Raw genomic sequence first — 19,175 nt, forward strand, 5'->3', positions numbered from 1 at the left:
ATTTTACTTTGGTTATTCTGTGCAGACACCTACATTGAAAGCTGTTCAAATTGCAGTGGACGGACTTATTATTTTTCCAGGATTCTGCTCCATGTAGGAGGACACTTAATATATATGATATAAAATATATTGTAGTGCAGTGTAGGCTGACTATGGTCTCCAAATTATATAGAGTTATTCAGAAAGGAGGATTGAAAGCTTTAAACTCTCCTAATTCTGAAATTGTATGTTATTGAAGCTCTGACATGACACTACATCAGAAATCATCAATCCAGAATCTACCTTCCAAATGATGACCTTTACCCTTTTTAAGATGACCTGCAAATAAATTTAGTTATGTAATGAATATCTTGAATAGCAAGAGTAAGAGGTGTATTCTGCACATAATATAGGACCATATTGTACCCTCCTGCAGTCAGACCCATAGAAGGATGACTGGGGGTCTAGAAAACATTAAAGTTCATCTTAATTTCCTTCTAGCGCTACCTTTAGTTGCAGAAGGGGGAGAATTTAGACGAGGCAGAGGGCTTGAATTCCCAAACCCAGAGTCCAGGGATCAGTGGGGAATTCTGCTATCAGCTTTGTACATCATGGAGCTCCTCTGAGGAAGGCTGGCCCCCTGTGGTATTATTTTCCACCAACCACATGGCTCCCTCAGGGACTACTCCCACTGGACATGTTCCTTTATGGCTCTGTACTAGAAGCCATGGAGAAGCTATCCTATAAGAAAAATATACCATAATGTGTGTATTTTGTAAAATCTAATTTAGACTTAGTTTGCATCATGTGCATAGGCACAACCTGACGGGGATAAAAGGGACATAATTCCCCTCCACCTGCAGACACACATTTTCCTTTCTCTTAGTGCTTTTCTCTGCACGTGCATACACAACTCTGCTGATACATTGTAGGGGGAAACAAAAACGAAAATTCTTTTCCCCTTCACGCTATAGACCTCTCCCAGCTGCTGCTTTTCTCCTTTCAGCACAGCCATGCCACATCCTTTGCCAGCCAAGTCCTGGTGAACACAAGTGTTGACAAATGAGGCATCAGGTAAAAGAAGCACCAACCACTGCAGTGTTTGGTCTTTTCTCCTTGCAGGTGATGCTGTTATGCAGCTACCACCTCCATCTCATCACTTCCCTTCCTCCTCACTGTATCCACACTGGAATAAAGAAATAGTATTCTGGAAGGGAAACAAGGATGAGAATTGGGAAAACATTGGGAAGGGTAGTGGTGGGAGTGGAAATGGATATGTTTATAGTAAAAGATGCTATTCCTCTGCATACTCTTCAACAACCTCCCAAATTGTTTTTTTGCAGTTATACCTCTGGTTCCTTGTATCGGTTACAAACTTTTGTTCCAAATGTGGTTTTGCTTTGGAAAGTCACCATGTAAAATAGGCACTTTCTTACTCAATACCACTTCTCCGTGTCTGTCAGGAGTCCTATCTGCTAACTTTAGTGTAAAGAATATGTTTTTACTCCTGCTTTAGACAACACAGCCTAAGGAGGAGTGAATCGTGCTCTGTTTTGGTTCCTACATCAGCAAGAATTAACTAGTTTGGGGGCCGTATTTTACTTTCCATTACAAATGTGTAACATTTGCAGATGACCTGGGGTTGCAGAGGCTCAGTTGGGTTGAATTGAGCTTCCTTTTTTTTGGTAGAATCTATAGTAACAGTCATGCAAAAATCAGAACACAGCTTGATTTTCATTTCAGTACCTAGGAGAAGTTTGCAGGGCTGGCAGTTAAAATAAGTAAATAAATCTATTTCTAAATAAGGCAAAGGTGATTCAGAGTCTGAGAAACAACACATATGGAAACCCACAATGTCTTCTGAACAGAATTACTTTTCAGAGTAGAACCACACTTAAAAAGCCTGATGTAGTCTAGAGCAGACTTCCATAGTTATACCATAGTGTATCTTGGGAAGCAGGAGACAGTAGGTCTGCAAGGTGGGACTTAAGTGTTTGATCTTCAGTTCTTCTCCAAGTCACAAATGCTGTCGGTTATGTGATGAATGCTCTTGCTGTGTGGGCATGCTGCAAATTTATTCTAAATCTGTTGGGTTTTTGTCACAGTATGTACAGGTCACCTTTTCAAGATTCTGCCAGAGAGTGAATCTGATTTTTCTGTGTTTTGTGTTTTATGTGCAGGCCAAAGCCATTGCATGAAATTCCAGCCTTCTACTGTCCTGACAAGAACAAAGTGAATTTCATTCCTAAAAGTGGCTCTGCTTTCTGCCTTGTCAGTATTCTCAAGCCACTTCTTCCCACACCGGATCTTACGCTCAAGGGCACTACTCATAGCCTGACTGTCTCCTCTGGCATGACACCTAATTTGCTACAGCCCATTGCCATGGCCTCCCTGTCTGCAACTGAACAAGACCGGATCTCTCGTGGAACAAGTACAGTAATACCACAGACCTGTATACTCCAGCAATCAGGACATATCGAAGAAGCTGAGTGATGAGTCTCCATTGTGCAGGCATTGTTCTGGAGAGACTGCTAGGAAGACCTTGTTGAAACTAGTTGTGACTAGTCACACCTGTTTGTTCATTTTAACAGCTCATGACTTTGTCATAGTCACATTCTCCTGATCTCCATGACTATATTGGTAGCATGCTGAGAAATCTGGGAGGAAGCAGCAGATGAAGCAGTGCTGTACTCTGCTTGTGAAGACACACGTTCAGTTTCTCACCTGCATTTTTTTTCCCAAGCTCTGATAAAACAAAGACTGTTACCAATTCTTTGCCATTGGACGGATCAGTCATTGTGATGCTTTGTGTCCTTCAGACTTTTTTTCAACAAAAACAACAATTTTGAGAGCCAGCTGATGCCAGCAACCACTGTAACCTGCAGAGGGAGAGGTAACCATATGGCACTGCAAGACCCATCTTTTGTATGAAAATGAACATTTTATAACAAGTTTGCATTTTCTGATACATAGCAAGATGTTCAAAAGACACTTTCCTAGCCACTGTTTTCCCTTCTTTGAGTGGTACGTTTTTCTTGGCTGTTTTCCAGCTGCTGGGACCAAAGGATTGTTGAAATACTTTAGCAGTCTCCATCATGTGACCTTGTTCAACAGTCCATACCCCCAACAAAAGTAATTAAATGAATGCATACAAAATGTAAAACAAAAGGAAAGAGAAAACATTATTAGTATGTTATGTGCATTTGTTTTTTATATCAGAGGTTTGTGCTTTGGTAAACCACATTGTTCTTGAACTCCTACTCCCTAGATAGAATTCCTGTGTACGTTTAATTACATGGGCAGAAAATAGCATTTTAGAGCACTTGTCCCAGTAGCGTAATCACTTTTTGTTTGGGTTAAAAAATGTGTCTTCCCTGCCTCCACCAAAACAAATAAAAACAAAACCCACCAAAACAAAACCTGCCACTTGGCTCTTGGGAGATCTCTTGGCTACTTGTGTAATTCAGTCTGAATCATGAATCAGTTTTTGGCACAAAATTTTCTCTGTTGTGGCTGATCACTGTACTATAAACCCTAGCCACATGATACTGAAATGGCTATGCATGGTTCCTCGTCCTTGTCATAATGCTGTTTTGTGGGTGTGTTGAGGGTAGTAGTTTGTTAGGCGTGGTATTTGTTACATAGCAGTCAACAGCAACAGATCTGTTCTACCTTTTTGACTAGCAACATTGTTGAGTGTGTCAAAGAGAGGATGTGTTAATACCTGGTTCTGGTTTGCAGCTGTTACCAGTTTCCTTTATGCCTCTGTGGTTCTTTGACAGTTGAAATAAAAAATGAAAATGGGGAGGGATGTTCAAACAGAGCTTGTTCGGGGACTGCAGTGAGGTTTCTCCCAGAGTACTGAAATGCATTTCTTGTCTTTAGATAAATATCACAGTACAAACATCTGCAAGTGCTTTAATACCAAAGTACCTTCAGGTTACAAAAATCAGTTGACAGGAGCCCTGTTTTGGGGAGGTGGCTTCAGTCATTTCAAAGTAGGTGTTACAGTGTATAGTCTCTGGGTCTGAATAGTCACCCACTGCATATGTGCAGCTCTCATTGACTTACATACATACAAACAACTCCCATGGATCAGCTGCATAATCACACACCTGTTTGTAATTACATCTTTTTAAGAACCATATCACAAGTGTAATAGTTTTGTTCTTTGTGTAACACACTAAGAATTTGGTTGCAGACACCTGAGCCAGGAAGAATACTTGTGTGTCTTAGCAGCTAATAGCTTCTATGTACTTACGATGCACATTGGGTCGTTCCTATAAATCCCACATAATAACATATAGCAATAAGTCTACTAAAAGAATAACTGTAAAATGCACCAGCCTACACAAGTGCTGTATTTATGGTATAATGAGCACACTTTTTAAAGTTCCTTAATAACCAAATTTCACCACTTAGTCCATTGTGGTTATTTATAGGTTTATTAGATCTGTTAAATTAATTAACTAATTGAGGACCAAATCCTACTCACTTTACTCATTCCCATTGAAATCAGTGGGATTACTCATGTGAGTAAGAGGACTTGGTCATGAATGAACATATTTGGTCCACACCAATAAAATTGGGGGAGAGGAGAGTTTGATAAGATAGTAGTGGTTAGTTCATCAAAGCTACATTATAAAAGATTACCATTTTAGGAATAATGGGACATTACTAGTAAATTCTGTGGACACCTAAGAGAGGTGGTCTTTCTAAAATATTTAAAAATCATGGTAGCTTGTTTAGACAGCGTTAGGGTTTGGACAAAATCTGGTATTTTTGGCTTTGTGGAAGATGGGAATACTTAGGCAAGGGGCCTTTTTGTATGGCATCCAAACTAATTTCTACTTCTTTCATAGTAGCAGATAAAGTGCTTCTGCCATTAATGCCAAACAGCATGGTGCTTGTCAGAAGATCTTAACTGGATAGTTAAGTACCAAAGGGCTAAAGTCAGCATAAAATAAAACTTTTAGTCTTGGGGTTATTAACCATCCTCCGTCCAAATGCATTCCAATGTCTTTGTTCAACATAGTGAATATTTGAAAATAGGAAATGGGATCGCTTATCTTAGATTTTTCTGTAGTACCCATCATTGTAATAGTTGAGCATTACCCCCTCATTTAGTTAGTTCACATAGAAGTGCATTATGAGACAATGTACTATATAAAATAGTGGGCTACTCCACTGGGAACCAAATGTAAATAGTTTTTTATAAAAATTGAAAAACCCCAAAACTGAATTAGACTTTTTTAATGTTAAAATTTTTTGAACATGCCACAGCAATGACTCATATTAAGGTGGTAAGATGGCTTCTATTTGAAGATCAACTTTTGCAAAAAATTTCTTTAGCCTTAAATTTTTCATGCTCTTTCTTGTTCCAGAATAGAGGTATTTGGTAAAGTTTTATAGGTCTTTTTAAAGACATGGATCTTAGAATAGCGTATGGGGTTTTAAATTCTTGAAATTGGGGGGGGGGGTTTGGTGTTCCATACATATCTCAAATATGGTATGACATAAAGACTTCAAATTAGTTCTGACATACCTATCTCCAGTGAAAACTAGTGTACAAGGCTAGCTACCTTTTGAATTCTCTAATTCTTAATGATTTAGTCAAAAATTGTCCAGTAACCATTTGCATGGGTTCACAACTTGATACACCTAGGACTTGGTTTTCTGAGGTGTTGAGTACTCCCAACTACAGTTCAAAGCAGTGGGTGGTTCATTGCTTACTGCTGCTGAAAATCAGGCCCTCAGTATCCTAAACTGGACATCCTGAACGTGAGGCATCCAAACTTAGGGAACACTTGAAAATGTTGGCCTTATTTTCTGCCAGCATTAAAAACAGTCCAGTGTCTGTGGAGTTCGTAAGCTCTGTAGAGTATAAAAGGCCTGTGCCATTGTAGTAGTAATACAGCTCTAGGTTGGCAGCTGCAACTATTAGAATGTTTTTTCTTCCTTCTTTACTCAAGACACAGGATAAAAGGATCTCATTAAACTTTCATTTGCTTCTGCTGCTTATTCCTCACCTAATGCCATAATTCCATGTGTGACATCACAGTTTAATGGGATGTCAGAGAAAAAAGAATGACATGCCAGGAGTATTAACTTTTAAGAAAAATCCTGTTTTCATCCATGTGACCCCAGTAAAGAAGAAAGAATGGAAAATATTGAAGCAAAACTTGCTAACTTTTTAAGATTTCCATAAAGCCAACAGTTCAAGAATATTTACTCTCAAAGCTACTCTTTTAGTTTATTTTAAATTATGGTTTACCGATCTCAAAACATTGAAATTATTGGAGAGTACTGTAGAAGTTGATCCTATTGGAGAATATAGGAGCCTGTATGGCTAGGCACTTACATATCCCTCATCCTTGTAGTATCTGGGGAAGTTAAAATATTGTGAACATTATGCACCTGTTAGCAAACCCATGAAAAAACATCATTCTGGCGAATTTTAGGCCTACGGCAAGTATAGCATTTCTCAGTGCTTATGCCCCAACTTACCACTTTTGATTCCTATTCCCAATGGGTTAAAGTTGCCAAGAAAGCTTTTCAAGCAAGGAGTTACGAGTAATTAAAAAAAATAAATTTGGGTAACGAGGTGGGAAATTAACAACTAGGGATATCCATTAGCCTTTCCCCATCTCAGGATTTATTTAGCTTTACTATTGGTGTCATCAGTAGCAAATAAATGGTAATGCAAAAGTCCCTTACAAGAATACGCTCTTTTTTTTTCCCCTTCCACCACCATCTCTGAAATAATGTGGTGTGACTTCCTCACGTCCGTTCACTGCCCGTGGTATCAAAAAGGTTTTACCCTTTCTGATTTATTTTCTCTCTTGCTGAAGACCAGTCATCTTTTTCACAAAAACTTTAGGGGGGAAAAATATGATCTGGTAAACTGCATGGAAATAAAATGTGTAACTTGTAGTTGCAAAGACCAGTAATATTTGGGTACCCACAGGTATTTTGATCCACCTCTGTCTCTTAATGCACATATTAGTCTTGTTTGGGGCCTTTTTCCTCTATTTTTATAGATTGATGTGAGACTTGTGTCTGCTAGAAATTTCTTCTTGAACAAACGTTCAGACTTGTCCTACCCACCCAGAATTTATTCACACATTTTCAATAAATATCTCCAAAACAGGGCTTGTGTGTTGTTTCCATTTATTCTTTGTTTTCATTTAATTATTGCCTTCACAATAAACAATGAATGACCAAAAATAAAGGGCCTGACCATAGGCACCCAAAATGATTGTTGCTAGGGGACCAGGGCCTCTTCATCCAGTCCTGAAGTCAAGAGGCCCTTGACACCTATTGTACTCAACAGGAGTTGAGAGCTCTCAGGACCAAAGTTGTTTTTCTCTTATAAAACTCAAGTTAGGAAAGGGATCATCCATCGTAATCAAAATGGATGAAAAAGCACGACATAGGAGCTAACTGTCATTACTGTTAAAGAGTTTTTCTGAGATTATAGTCACAATATTCAAAACTGGGTACATAGGCACCTAAAATCAGGGCACTTACTTTAAAAATGCAGGGTCCCACAGCTCCCATTGATTTAGATGGGATGTGGGAGTGCTCAGCTCCTCCAAAAATCAAACTCCTGTTATATAGGTTCCCTGTATATTTAGGAATTTAATTTAGAGACACTGTTTTGCAAATGTTGGCTTATGTGCATAGTTACAGGGAAAGAATATTAACCATATTTCATGCAATGGTTCAAACACAAATGAAACCCTGTTACTGCTTTGGACTCATTTTATCTTTTACACATAGTTTTGTGAACTTCAACTTTGCTAAAGGATTTATGTTTGGCAAAGCAGCAGCTTTTGTAGGGCTGAGCTATTTGTCTGAATTGCAGAAAGGTAGTTAATCAAAAATTGCAGTCAACATTTCAAATCAGATCTTCATAGGAAATGTATCCTGCAAGCATTCACAGCTTCAAAAATAACCTTAGTCACTTTGTCTAATCTGTATTGATAATTAAACAAGAATATAATTTTGATTTTACACTTTGTGACATGCTTGCTTTTTATTAAATTCTGTAATTTGGGAGGATAGCAGTAAGAAGATATCCAAAAGTGCCCTTCAGTTTTATTTTCTATGTTAGTTAGCTGTCATTTCTTTCCTCTGTTACAGTGATAATTTGTGGAGAAGCTCATATGTATTGTACTGATACAGTAGAACCTCAGAGTTATGAACACCAGAGTTACAAACTGACCAGTCAACCACAGGCTTCATTGGGAACTGGAAGTACGCAATCAGACAGTAGCAGAGACCAGGGGGAAAAAAAGCAAATACAGTACAGCACTGTGTTAAACATAAACTACCGGAAAAAAAAAAGGGAGAACGACATTTTTTTTCTGCATAATAATGTTTCAAAGTTGTATTAAGTCAATGTTCAGTTCTAAACTTTTGAAAGAACAACCATGACATTTTGTTCAGCTACAAATATTTCAGAGTTACAAACAACCTTCATTCCCGAGTAGGGTGACCAGATGACAAGAACAAAATATCGGGACACATAGGGGGGCAGCCACAGGCTCACCCGCCCCCCATCAGGGCCGCCCCAAGGAAAAAAAAAAAGCCGAAGTGCCGCTGAAGCAAAATATTGGGACAAATGGTGTCCCGACCTTACATCAGTCGGGATGCAGGACAAACAAATATCGGGACAGTCCCAATTTTATCGGGACGTCTGGTCACCCTATTCCCAAGGTGTTCATGACTGAGGTTCTGCTGTAGATTGCTTTGTTACATGTAAGCTGAGTGAGTGAGGTGTCTTCCAGGAACATTCTGCTGGAAGGACCTATTTCTGAGTTTACACTGTTGTAAATCTGGAGTAACTCAATTGAGTTAAATGGAGTTACTCTGGATTTACACTATTCTGTCTTTGATATGCTATTTGTGCCCATACTACTTTTGCCTAACGTGAATCTGAGTTCTGACTTGTGAACTCTTGCACTGAAAATATGCAAAATCTAGAATAGATGCATTTGCCTACAATAAAGTAATAAAATTTCCAGCTACTTTTTTACCTTTTGTTGTTGTTTTGGCAGCTGAGAAGGGTTTATGTGCTGTGGTGGCCTGCACATTTGCTTCATTACTTATCCTGAGGGTGGTGGATGTTTTCGCTACATCACACCTGCGCATGGCCCTTTCAAAGGAAAGCTTAGAAAGGGAGGATATAGGGAAGATTAGGTTGGAAGACAGTAGGGTTATCCTCACTCCTATTTCCCCACCCCCGCCCCACTCCACTTCCTCAAAGAGACACATTAAGAGTGATTTCTCCCACCTATTTGATAGGTTGTATAGACCCTTTGGCACCCCTCATGCCTATGATCCACCCTGTTTAAGGGAATAACAGCAATCTAGAGAACTGGAGAGGTGAGCTCCAGCAGATGGCTCCCTGAATGGATGAGTGGAAAGAAGAGGACACCTGCATTCCTCAGAAACCTAATTCACTAAAGCAGCTGCACTTCATTACTAATTAGGTGGCCTATAGGAAGGGCAGCCTTACAGAAGAAGCTGCTCAGACATTTCCTGCAAATCAAGCTCCATACTGTTCTGGGTTTTTTCCTTTTAACATATTTGTTTTGCGTAACCTCCCTAAATACCCTTTTAGCCCCTTAGTCAGAATTGGCTTGTTTTGCTGATCTCCCCACACCCAGATCAGACCTACTTATGGAGGAGGCTTTCGCTGCAGAGCAGCAAGACTGGAACTATGCTCATCCTATGCCTGGGAGCAACTGTAGCTCACTTCCATGAAGTCAGGTGAGAGTACTGATTATTGCTACGATTTGCCTGCTCTGGGTGGGTCCTTTCTGATGAGAAGGCCAGAACATTTTCCCTTCTGACAAATCATCCTGAGCCATATGTGAGCTCAGGATGGAGGAGCGAGACTGAAGCTTTCCTGGAAATGCCCACAAGGAGTAAAATCAAGGTGAGTTTCCAAGTGTATTAGATTTCTTTTAAACAATAAAGTGAATAGATTGAACAGAAAAATAAGTAGGCTGCTAATCAGAAATTCAGAATAATAAAAGAAGATCACTGACTTTTCTAATAAAGAAAAGGAGTACTTGTGGCACCTTAGAGACTAACCAATTTATTTGAGCATGAGCTTTCGTGAGCTTCATCCGAAGAAGTGAGCGGTAGCTCACGAAAGCTCATGCTCAAATAAATTGGTTAGTCTCTAAGGTGCCACAAGTACTCCTTTTCTTTTTGCGAATACAGACTAACACGGCTGTTACTCTGAAACCTGACTTTTCTAATGCTCATCAGGGCTCCTGAGGCAGGAGACCTATTAAAATGTGATTTGTCTTCAGCCCACTTAGAGACTTCAGGAGACTCTCTCACCCCAGCCTGGCCTCTCTAATTCTCCACATGGGGTCCCTGGGAGAACCCTCGGAGCTTTTCTCTCTTTTAGACAGCAGTAAGGTGTCTCTCAGCTTGGTGTCATTACTTCACCAGAAATCCCCGTTTTAAAATGGAATTGTCTCATTTTCTTAAGTGTTGTCATAAAAAGAAGGGCCTTATGACAAAGTTCCAAAAGCCTTTCCTGCAATTTGCTGTCGAGGTGGGCCAAAGGATTCTGTGGGTCCGTGGGGCAAGTACCAAATAGGTAGTGCCCTACAGAAATAGGCACAAGTGATGCATGAGTACCCCCCTTGATGAATATGTGGCATGAAGGAGAGAGTGTTTGGGTTCTGGGATATTTTATTAACTTTTGCTGCTATACGGAGACAATGATACTATTAGTATTTGGCCCCTTGATCTTTTCAATTTTTGCCTGCCAAGTAAAATCAGTTCAGGTAAGCAGGATGATGGGACAGTAATCAGACTTTCCACTATTACAGTAGAGTTCTTGTATGCAATTGCGGATACTGTGTTTAACAAGTGGAGACAATTCTTTAGTTTCAATGCATTTTTTTAAATGCTGGTCATATTTGTTTTGTTTTTCCCTGGTGGTTGGTTAATGGTCTTTGGATACCCTTAGAAATAACCCTAGCCATTTTTTCCTAGTACAAATGACACTGCATGCCTTGCAGCATGGTTAGAATTATAGGAGACATCAGACAACAACAAAAACAACGAAGTGAGACCATGTTGCCAATTTGTTACCTGCCTTCAGGTAAGAGATTTTCTGTAAAATTGCCATAGATTAAGACTAGCAAATGTTTAAACAACCACTAAGAGTACTTAACTGTAGCAACACACCAGTGCCATAATTCCCCAATCTTCACTAATCTGTCTCCAGTCACTACAAGTTTAGAAGGAATCCAACAGACAAAAAAGATTCACTATTCCCCTTTTATTTTTAACAGATCCTCCTTTGCATTTCAGAAATCTGTCTGATATCCAGTTGACTTTGGAAATATTACAAAATTGCAGAAACCAAATAAATTATTTTCACTTATTCTTCTTATGGGTCAAAAGCGTAAGAATGAAAGCTGTATAAAAATCAAGTTGCTTAGGATAAATCAAATTCACAGAATGAAAAAGGGATCTCTCCTCATGACTGTTAGGAAACTGTTGATGAGATTGGATGTTACTAGACTGGTTTTGTGTGTTTTTTTTTCTGTTGAAGTAACTAAAAGACATTCAAGTTCAGAGTTGCTTTTAAAAGGCAGATTGTTACCTGTGTGACTAATGAAAAGCAGGTTACTATACTAAAATCTTTTGGGGAATTTCTCAGGCCATCGGGAGTGCTTTCAAATTCGCACGGGTTTTTAGCAGTGTATGAAGAGAAAAGAAATGGAAAGATTGATCCTGTCCAGTCAGGCTGCAAAGAAGACAGTTCTTTAATTCTTGAGATTGAGTGTTGTCCCAATATACTTACAATAGAGAATATATTAATTTCCTCCATTTAAATAATCATAATTTATTGTTTGAGATGGTGAAGATAAACCTGGGGTAGGATGATGTCAGCTATGAGGAAATGTCTCAGGCCTGTCAGTTTCCCCTTGTAGGCAGAAATATTTACACCACAAGTCATTATCAGGCCTGCAAGTATAACTCAGGCTCCGGCCAATGATCTGCAATAATCGCTTTCTCCTACCCCCAGGCAGTTGCTCTACAACCTTCTGAAGTGTGACTCATTAAATGCAAAAGCATCTTACAGTGTAACAGGGATTGATCCTGGACTCGCTTTGTTTCAGAAACTTATGGATTTTCTCTTACATGTTGTGCAAATTAAACATCTGTGTTACTACAGTGCTTCTAACCTATAGCACCATAAGGCATCAACCACTTGATGTAATTGAATTGAGTATTTACATTATGAGTTCACTTTCTGCACGTTTTGAGTTTATCATCTGGGTTCAGGCCATGTTTCTTCAATCCCCATTGCCAAGGAACATTTGCAATGTAGCATTTAAATACTCTTGGATATTTCTATTGTGATAGCAATTCACCTTTGTAGTGTTGATTTAGTTCTCATTTATATCTCTTGAATATTATTGCTGTAAGATATAAGGCAACTTACATGTTTTTTTTTCTCTGTTTGGTTTTTAAACTGGGATTTTCCAACTATTTTGCTTTTCTTGGATATGCATGGATTAGCCTTGTAGGTTCCATGTGGTGCTTATGCCTATTAGATTACTGACTTGCTGGTTCTTTTTTCTGCATTATTATAGTCAAGTCAGGTGCTATGTATTGATAGTCCTCAGCATTTGCAAATGCAGATGGTTGTACTGTAATACAATGGTCAAACTTGAACTTTCTGACTTGGTTTTAGGAGCCAAATAGCATTTCCTTGATATTGGCAGTGTTCCCTATAGTTGCTGTGGGGCATGCCTAGGGAAAACTGCAAATACAGAGGTAATATGTAGCTATGTAAGGGAACTGACAAACTCTTAAATGTGACCACTCTACTGTGCTTGGTAAAAGCCAATGTAGGTAGCTCTGTGTAAGTAACTGTATGACGCCTGTCTTGTTGCACAGCATTCGCTTGGAGCTGAAATTTCTGCAGTCTTGTGTCTCCCACAATTGTTGTCTGCGCTGCTGTCCTGCACTTCAGTTTCCAGAGATGGTTCAAAGCTGTGCTTACAGCACGAGCTGGCCACACCTCCTTCTCCCACTGGTGCCAGCAGTCAAGTGGCTGTTCACAAACGCCCACCCTTTTCTTTCGCCTTTATTATTTTCTATCCACTTTCAGACAGGAGTGAGCATTTGTTTCTTTTGTTTCAAGCCTCCTCTCCTCTTTCCTGGCCTGGGGCTTGAGCCCCAAGGTCACAGTACAGCTACCCAGAGCCTCCCGTGCAGGGCCTCTCTGCCGAGTTCTTCTGCCCCTTTCAGGCATGGCAGAGCAGCCATGCAAGCACAGGGCAAAATCCAAATGGTGCTCCATATGTGAGGCAGCTTCTCCAGGCTTGGCAGAGGATGAATGATACCCAGCCTGTTCCCAGCTAGCCGACCCTAATGCTCTTGGGCACAAGGCTCTGATTTGGATAGGCCGCCGCCCCAAGTAAGCATGACTCTACTACAGAAAAACCTGACCAGGAGATAGGAGAATCTCCCTGTTTTGCTCTAGGATGAGGAGGACTTCATCCATCTGGCTCCAGGGGTAAGTTCTGGGATGACAAAGGACTGTAAAGATAAAGCACTTGAGGAGCTACCAGTTCCTCCACAAGTCTTAAAATGGGTCTGCATAAGGCAAGCTGCAAAAGTACTCACTCTGGCCACAGTTGGACACCCATGCCCATAAAGACTTTTTGGACACACCAAAAAGTCTAGCCTCCCTGCCCCCCCTCCCCAAACTCTCAAGAAGGGGAAGAAAAAGTACCCCAAAATCCCCAGAAGGTATTCATCCTCTGATGCAGACCTCTCCTCTTTCGGGGGAGAAGTTCGGACCCCAAATATGAGCAGGACTTGGAAAAATGCAACGAAAAAATTCTCCCCCTGAGAAATTTGTGGCAACATGCAAAAAAGTTGTGTCCACAGTTAAGATCCAACCTGAGCAGGCTCCTGAGGATAAGCCTTGAAGCAAATATCTCCCCTCAAAATGCTCCCTCAAGAGATGTTTCAGAGGAACAGCCGTGTTAGTCTGTATTTGCAAAAAGAAAAGGAGTACTTGTGGCACCTTAGAGACTAACCAATTTATTTGAGCATGAGCTTTCGTGAGCTACAGCTCACTTCATCAGATGAAGTGAGCTGTAGCTCACGAAAGCTCATGCTCAAATAAATTGGTTAGTCTCTAAGGTGCCACAAGTACTCCTTTTCTTCTTCCCTCAAGAGAGCGGTTCCTGTGCATTCCTCCTTTGAGGATGTCATCTGAGAGGAATGGGAAAAACCTGAAAAAGATTAACTCATTAACAGGTATGACCTTAGTTTCTACAAGCTCCAAGAACCAATGTATGCTATTACTGAAGTACCAAAAGTTGATGCTGCAGCAGCATTCCTAGCTCAGAACATGGTTATCCCTTCAGAAGGGGAATTCTTCCCTAGGACCCAACAGACAGCAAAGTGGAAGCCACCCTCAGAAGGGATTTTGAAGCTTCTTCCACCACCCTCAGAGTATCCCTCACAGCCACATTTTTCTGATAAATACAATGTCCTGTCTGGGGGACATTAGGGCCCTAAAAGACACAAACCACCCTGACATGCACATTTCTGGGGGGAAGTCTGGGACTGGGAATTTGCTGGTGTTGCTCTGGAACCTAATTGCTGAGTGGCTGGCAGCCTACGCCACTCATACAGTATAGCTGGGGGTGATTTACATGCTGGAAGCTGTGTGTGGGCAGACCAGGAGTGGTTGCTCTCACAGTGAAGCAGTGTAGAAGGCACCATAGGTTGGAGAATTTTTGAGGGGACACAGCTATCCATCAGTCCAGATTGTACACTGGGTAATGTTACAGTGGGATATCTCCTCTTTGGAGCAAAATTAGGTAAGATAGTGGCAGAAAATACTGCAAAATACAAACAGTCCCTACCTTCTGCATTGAGTGCTTTAAGAAGGAAATAAAAACCTGACTTCAGGCAAAGATGCTCCTCACAAAAGTCTCAGAGGAAGGCCAGCAGACCTGCCAAGGAAAAGTCTTGGGATGTAGGCTCGAGCAGAAACCCCAGAGGAGGCTCCACAGCTTCCAAAACCCCATTAAAACAACAAGTGCCTCTACCCAGATCTGAACAGAAGAGGCAAAATCACCCATTTCTCAGAGGAATGGTCTGCATCAACCACAGACAAGCCAGTGAGTCAAGGTTACTCCCTGGAGATACAGGCTTCACCCTATCCCTTCTTCATCCAGTCTCCCATCTCAGCAACTCTACCAATGCAAACTGGTCTGGAACAAGATCTCTCATCTCCTGAACATAGGAATGATAGAACGAGGTTCCCTCATAAGAGAAGTTCTCACAGTTCTTCTACTTATCATCCAGAAACCCAAGGGGGGGGGGTGGAAGGGTCAGAGTCATCCTTGACCTCAAGAGGCTTAACAAGCGAATGAGGGAAACAAACTGTTGGATGAAGACTCTACTTTTACAGTGTCTTCCCTATCTCAAAGAAACCTCCTGACCTTAGTGGATTTGGCAGATGCTTATATCCAAATTCCCATACATCCATGTAATTGCAGGCTTCTGAGATTTGCTTATGGAACAGATCACTGACAATACCAAAAGCTCACTTTCAGTCTCTGCTTGGCCCCCAGTGTCTTTACAAAGATGCCTGGGGTGACCATAGCCAGGTTCACGTCACGCACACTCACCTATACCCCTTCCTGGACATCATTCTAATAAGCGCCTCAATCCAGGCTTCAGTGCACAGCACCATGACTCAGATTCTGGATCTATGACATGTGGCCCAGTAATAAACAGCAAAAAAGTTCCTTGATTCCTTCAGCAAGGATCACTCACCTGGAAGTGGACATGGGCACCGTGGTGGTGAAGATCTACCCATCACTTGACAGGTTCCAAAAGATCCAGGATCCCTTATCCAAGAGCATGATATCCTAGCTCGGTGTCTTCAGCTACTGGGCTTCCTGGCATCATGCATTGGGATCACTCCATCAACAAGATCACACCTCGGATGTGTCCAGACTTGCCTGCTCAAAGTATGGGACCACTCCCCAAGTGCATGACAGATCAGGTGCTGGTCCCAAATCAGGTACTCTGCTCCTTAAGATGGTGCACAGTTCTAGGGTATGTCCACAAGGGCCTCCCCATAGACCTTCCAGATCCTCTGCTTCTCAAAACCAATGCCAGCCTGACAGGTTGGGGACCTGAAACAGCACAAGGAATCTGATGCTGTTTCCTCTTCCCAAGGCTCCAATCTCCTGGCATTGAGAGCTATTAAACTGGACCTATGGAGGGTACAGAGCCACCTAGAGGGAAATCACGTCCTAGTTCAGTCTGACAAGACGACCAGCGTCACATACATTGCTTAACCAAGGAGGGACAAGGAGCCTGATGCTACATGCAGAAGCAATACACATAATCAGATGTGAAGAACAGTCTTTCTTCCTTAATAGCACTTCACATAAAAGGAGACCTGAACCAAAAAGTGGATTGGCTGAGCAGATGCAAAGTCAAAAACTTGGAATCATGTCTGAAACAAGAAGTTTTCAACCTGATCTCGCAGAGGTTCGGTCTGCTGTCAGCCAACCTGTTAGCAAATCAAAAGGAACCCAAAAAGTCCAAAGAACTACACCCGAAAAATAGATGCTCTAGCACACAAATGGCCCTAAGGCCTGGTATGCACATACCTATCCTTCCCATTGCTAGGGAAAGTATCCGGACAAAGTGGGAACAAGCCGTGATTATAGTGATAATCCCGCACTGGCCAAGGAGACTCTGGTTTTATGACCCAATAGAGCTGAAACTGGAACCAATATCACAGCTACTAGTGAGACCAGACATTCTTTTCCAGGTCCTCTTCTCCTTCCAGACCAACGTCCACTCTCAGCCTGGCTATTGAAAAAGAAGTGTTAGCAACACTCTGCCTCTATTCCAGTCATAAGAGATTTGGCTCTCATCCAGGAGAGTCTCTACACTAAAAGCCTACTCCTCCATCCGGGCCAAGGTCAGTGTCTGGTGCCAGGAGCACACTGCAGTAAGGTGCAGGGATCCCAGCTATTTCAGACTTCCACCAAGAAGGCGTGGACAAAGATCTTCAGCCAGGTATCAGCTCTCAGTAGCGTTCTAGTAGCAGGATCCTTGTGTTCCTCAGTGAAGAACCCCCAAGTATCCAGGTTCAAGAGTAGTGAGATTGGCCAAACTGGTGGTCAGGTCAGTCTTCCCAAAATGGGACCTACCACTGGTGTTGAAAGCCCTAATAGTTCACTACTTCAACCCTCTGACTTCAGTATCAGCATTCTATCTCTCCATCAAAACGTGTTTATTGGTCATCATTAGGTCTGTTAGGTGATTATCCCAGGTGGCAGCCTTATCTATGCAGGAAACTTACTGCATGTTCCAGGATAAGGTGGTGCTGAGAACTCCACAGACACTTCTCCCCAGAGTGAACTCTCCTTTTGTTGTCTCCCAGGATATTATCTTTCCTTCATTCTGCCTCAGGCTACTGCATTCAACTGAGAAACTGTGGCACAATTTTGATGTCAGATGTAACAGAACTGTGGGAGATGCTGCTAGCAGAAAGGAAATTATTGGGTAGGAAAATTTACATTACTGTTAGTTTTCTTCCCCCCCCCCCACCACAAATTGTCCTCAGGACAACTGAGAGACTGACTTGCCTTTCTGCTATTGCTTAACAGAGGGGTGGGAAAGGGCTTTCTTTCCATGTGACAAGAACAATTCCCCCTCCCCCTCATTTCTGTATTTTAATTACTCTTTCCAGAATTTCAATTAGTTTTATATATTATCTGAAACCATCACTCCTGGAGATGTTATAAGAGCTAGAGTGGCCTTTGGGGAGTCCATTGATTGCCCATTTCCCTCAACGGTTGAAAGAAATACTCAGGTGAAGGCTGCATTGCCCAAGACTCCTGAGGAAATTCTATTCCATCTGTATATATCATCACTACACCTTTTCTCCAGTTCCCTTCCCCTCTCCCCGAGTAGAACTGCCACGTACGAGTAAGCCTTATCACTTCCCAATTCATTAGCAGTACCCAGGCCCTAGTTCCACAACCTTCTACTCCCAGCTATCAACCCTGGGCTCAGACTCCAACTGTTTCCCAGTCTCGCCTTGCTCTTGTTCCCAAACCAACATACCAGCACTTCAAAGAAAGTTTACCACTGGGACGCTACTTGCCTTCCCTTCCCTTCCCTTCTCCTCCCTGCTGCCCCCAAATCCCTTGACTATTTTGAATAGAAGAAAGGTCACCAGATCTACCTTGACTATGTAGAACTATTCTAGACCTTCCCCAATGCAATGTGTGGTAGGAACTAGGCAGGCCCCTAACAGTGTTAACACAAAACTCTTCTGCGTACAGAGGTATGTAAATTCTTGCCTCTAAGGGCTTGTCTATGCTTACTGGAGGATAAGCGCTGTGGCGATTAATGCATCAGTAGTTGATTTAGCGAGTCTCGTGAAGACCCACTAAATCGACCGCCAATTTCTCTCTCGTTGACTCCTGTACTCCACCTGATCGAGAAGAGTAAGGGGAGTCGACAGGAGAGCATCTCCTGTCGACGTGGCATAGTGTGGACCCCGCAGTAAGTAGATTTAAGCTACGTCGATTTGAGTTACGCTATTCACGTAACTCAAATTGTGTAGCTTAGATCGACCTTTCCCTTTAGTGTAGACAAGGCCTTGGTGTGCAGCAAAAGCATGTGCATCAGAAAAGATCCTCAGCCCGCACCCAGCACCTTGCTACAGATCAAAGACTCTTGGACTTGTTTTGATACAGAAGCACATCTGTAATAGATAACACTTTTTGCATCCCTCTTGGTGTAGTTACTTATATGAAGTATTTCAATATTAGCCTGAAAACGAACTGCTGCAAGCAAAATGGAGCTCCAGTCTAAAGTTTCTGCTTATCCTGACAAGCACTAACATGGAATCTCATTAATTCCTACATTCATTTTCAAAGAACGTGACCAATTTTTGGTTTTGCTTTTCTTCATATTTTATGTCCAAATGACATTTCTGTTTAGCAATACAGTATAGATTTCCATGGTGTAGCAGTGAGTGTCTATTTGAACAATGTGTTAAATGGGCTTGTAGAGAGGTTTCTTCTATCCCCCGCAGCAACCTTGTTGCTGTGTCTTTGTGATCCAGAGCTGAGAGTAGCATGATT

General features: G+C 41.6%; 1 protein-coding gene across 1 annotated transcript in view; it reads left to right on the forward strand.

Annotated features, from left to right (window-relative positions):
• The window catches only part of FAM117B (family with sequence similarity 117 member B), a 91,006-nt gene extending 83,876 nt beyond the window's left edge, over positions 1–7,130 (forward strand). Inside the window, exon 8 of the mRNA XM_048870357.2 lies at positions 2,160–7,130. Within this exon, the coding sequence (XP_048726314.2) occupies positions 2,160–2,472 (313 nt within the window). The 3' untranslated portion in view covers positions 2,473–7,130. The remainder of the gene's footprint in view (positions 1–2,159) is intronic.
• The last annotated feature ends 12,045 nt before the right edge of the window (positions 7,131–19,175 follow it).

This window comes from Caretta caretta, chromosome 11 (assembly GCF_965140235.1).
Source record: "Caretta caretta isolate rCarCar2 chromosome 11, rCarCar1.hap1, whole genome shotgun sequence".
Classification (NCBI taxonomy): Eukaryota; Metazoa; Chordata; order Testudines; family Cheloniidae; genus Caretta; species Caretta caretta.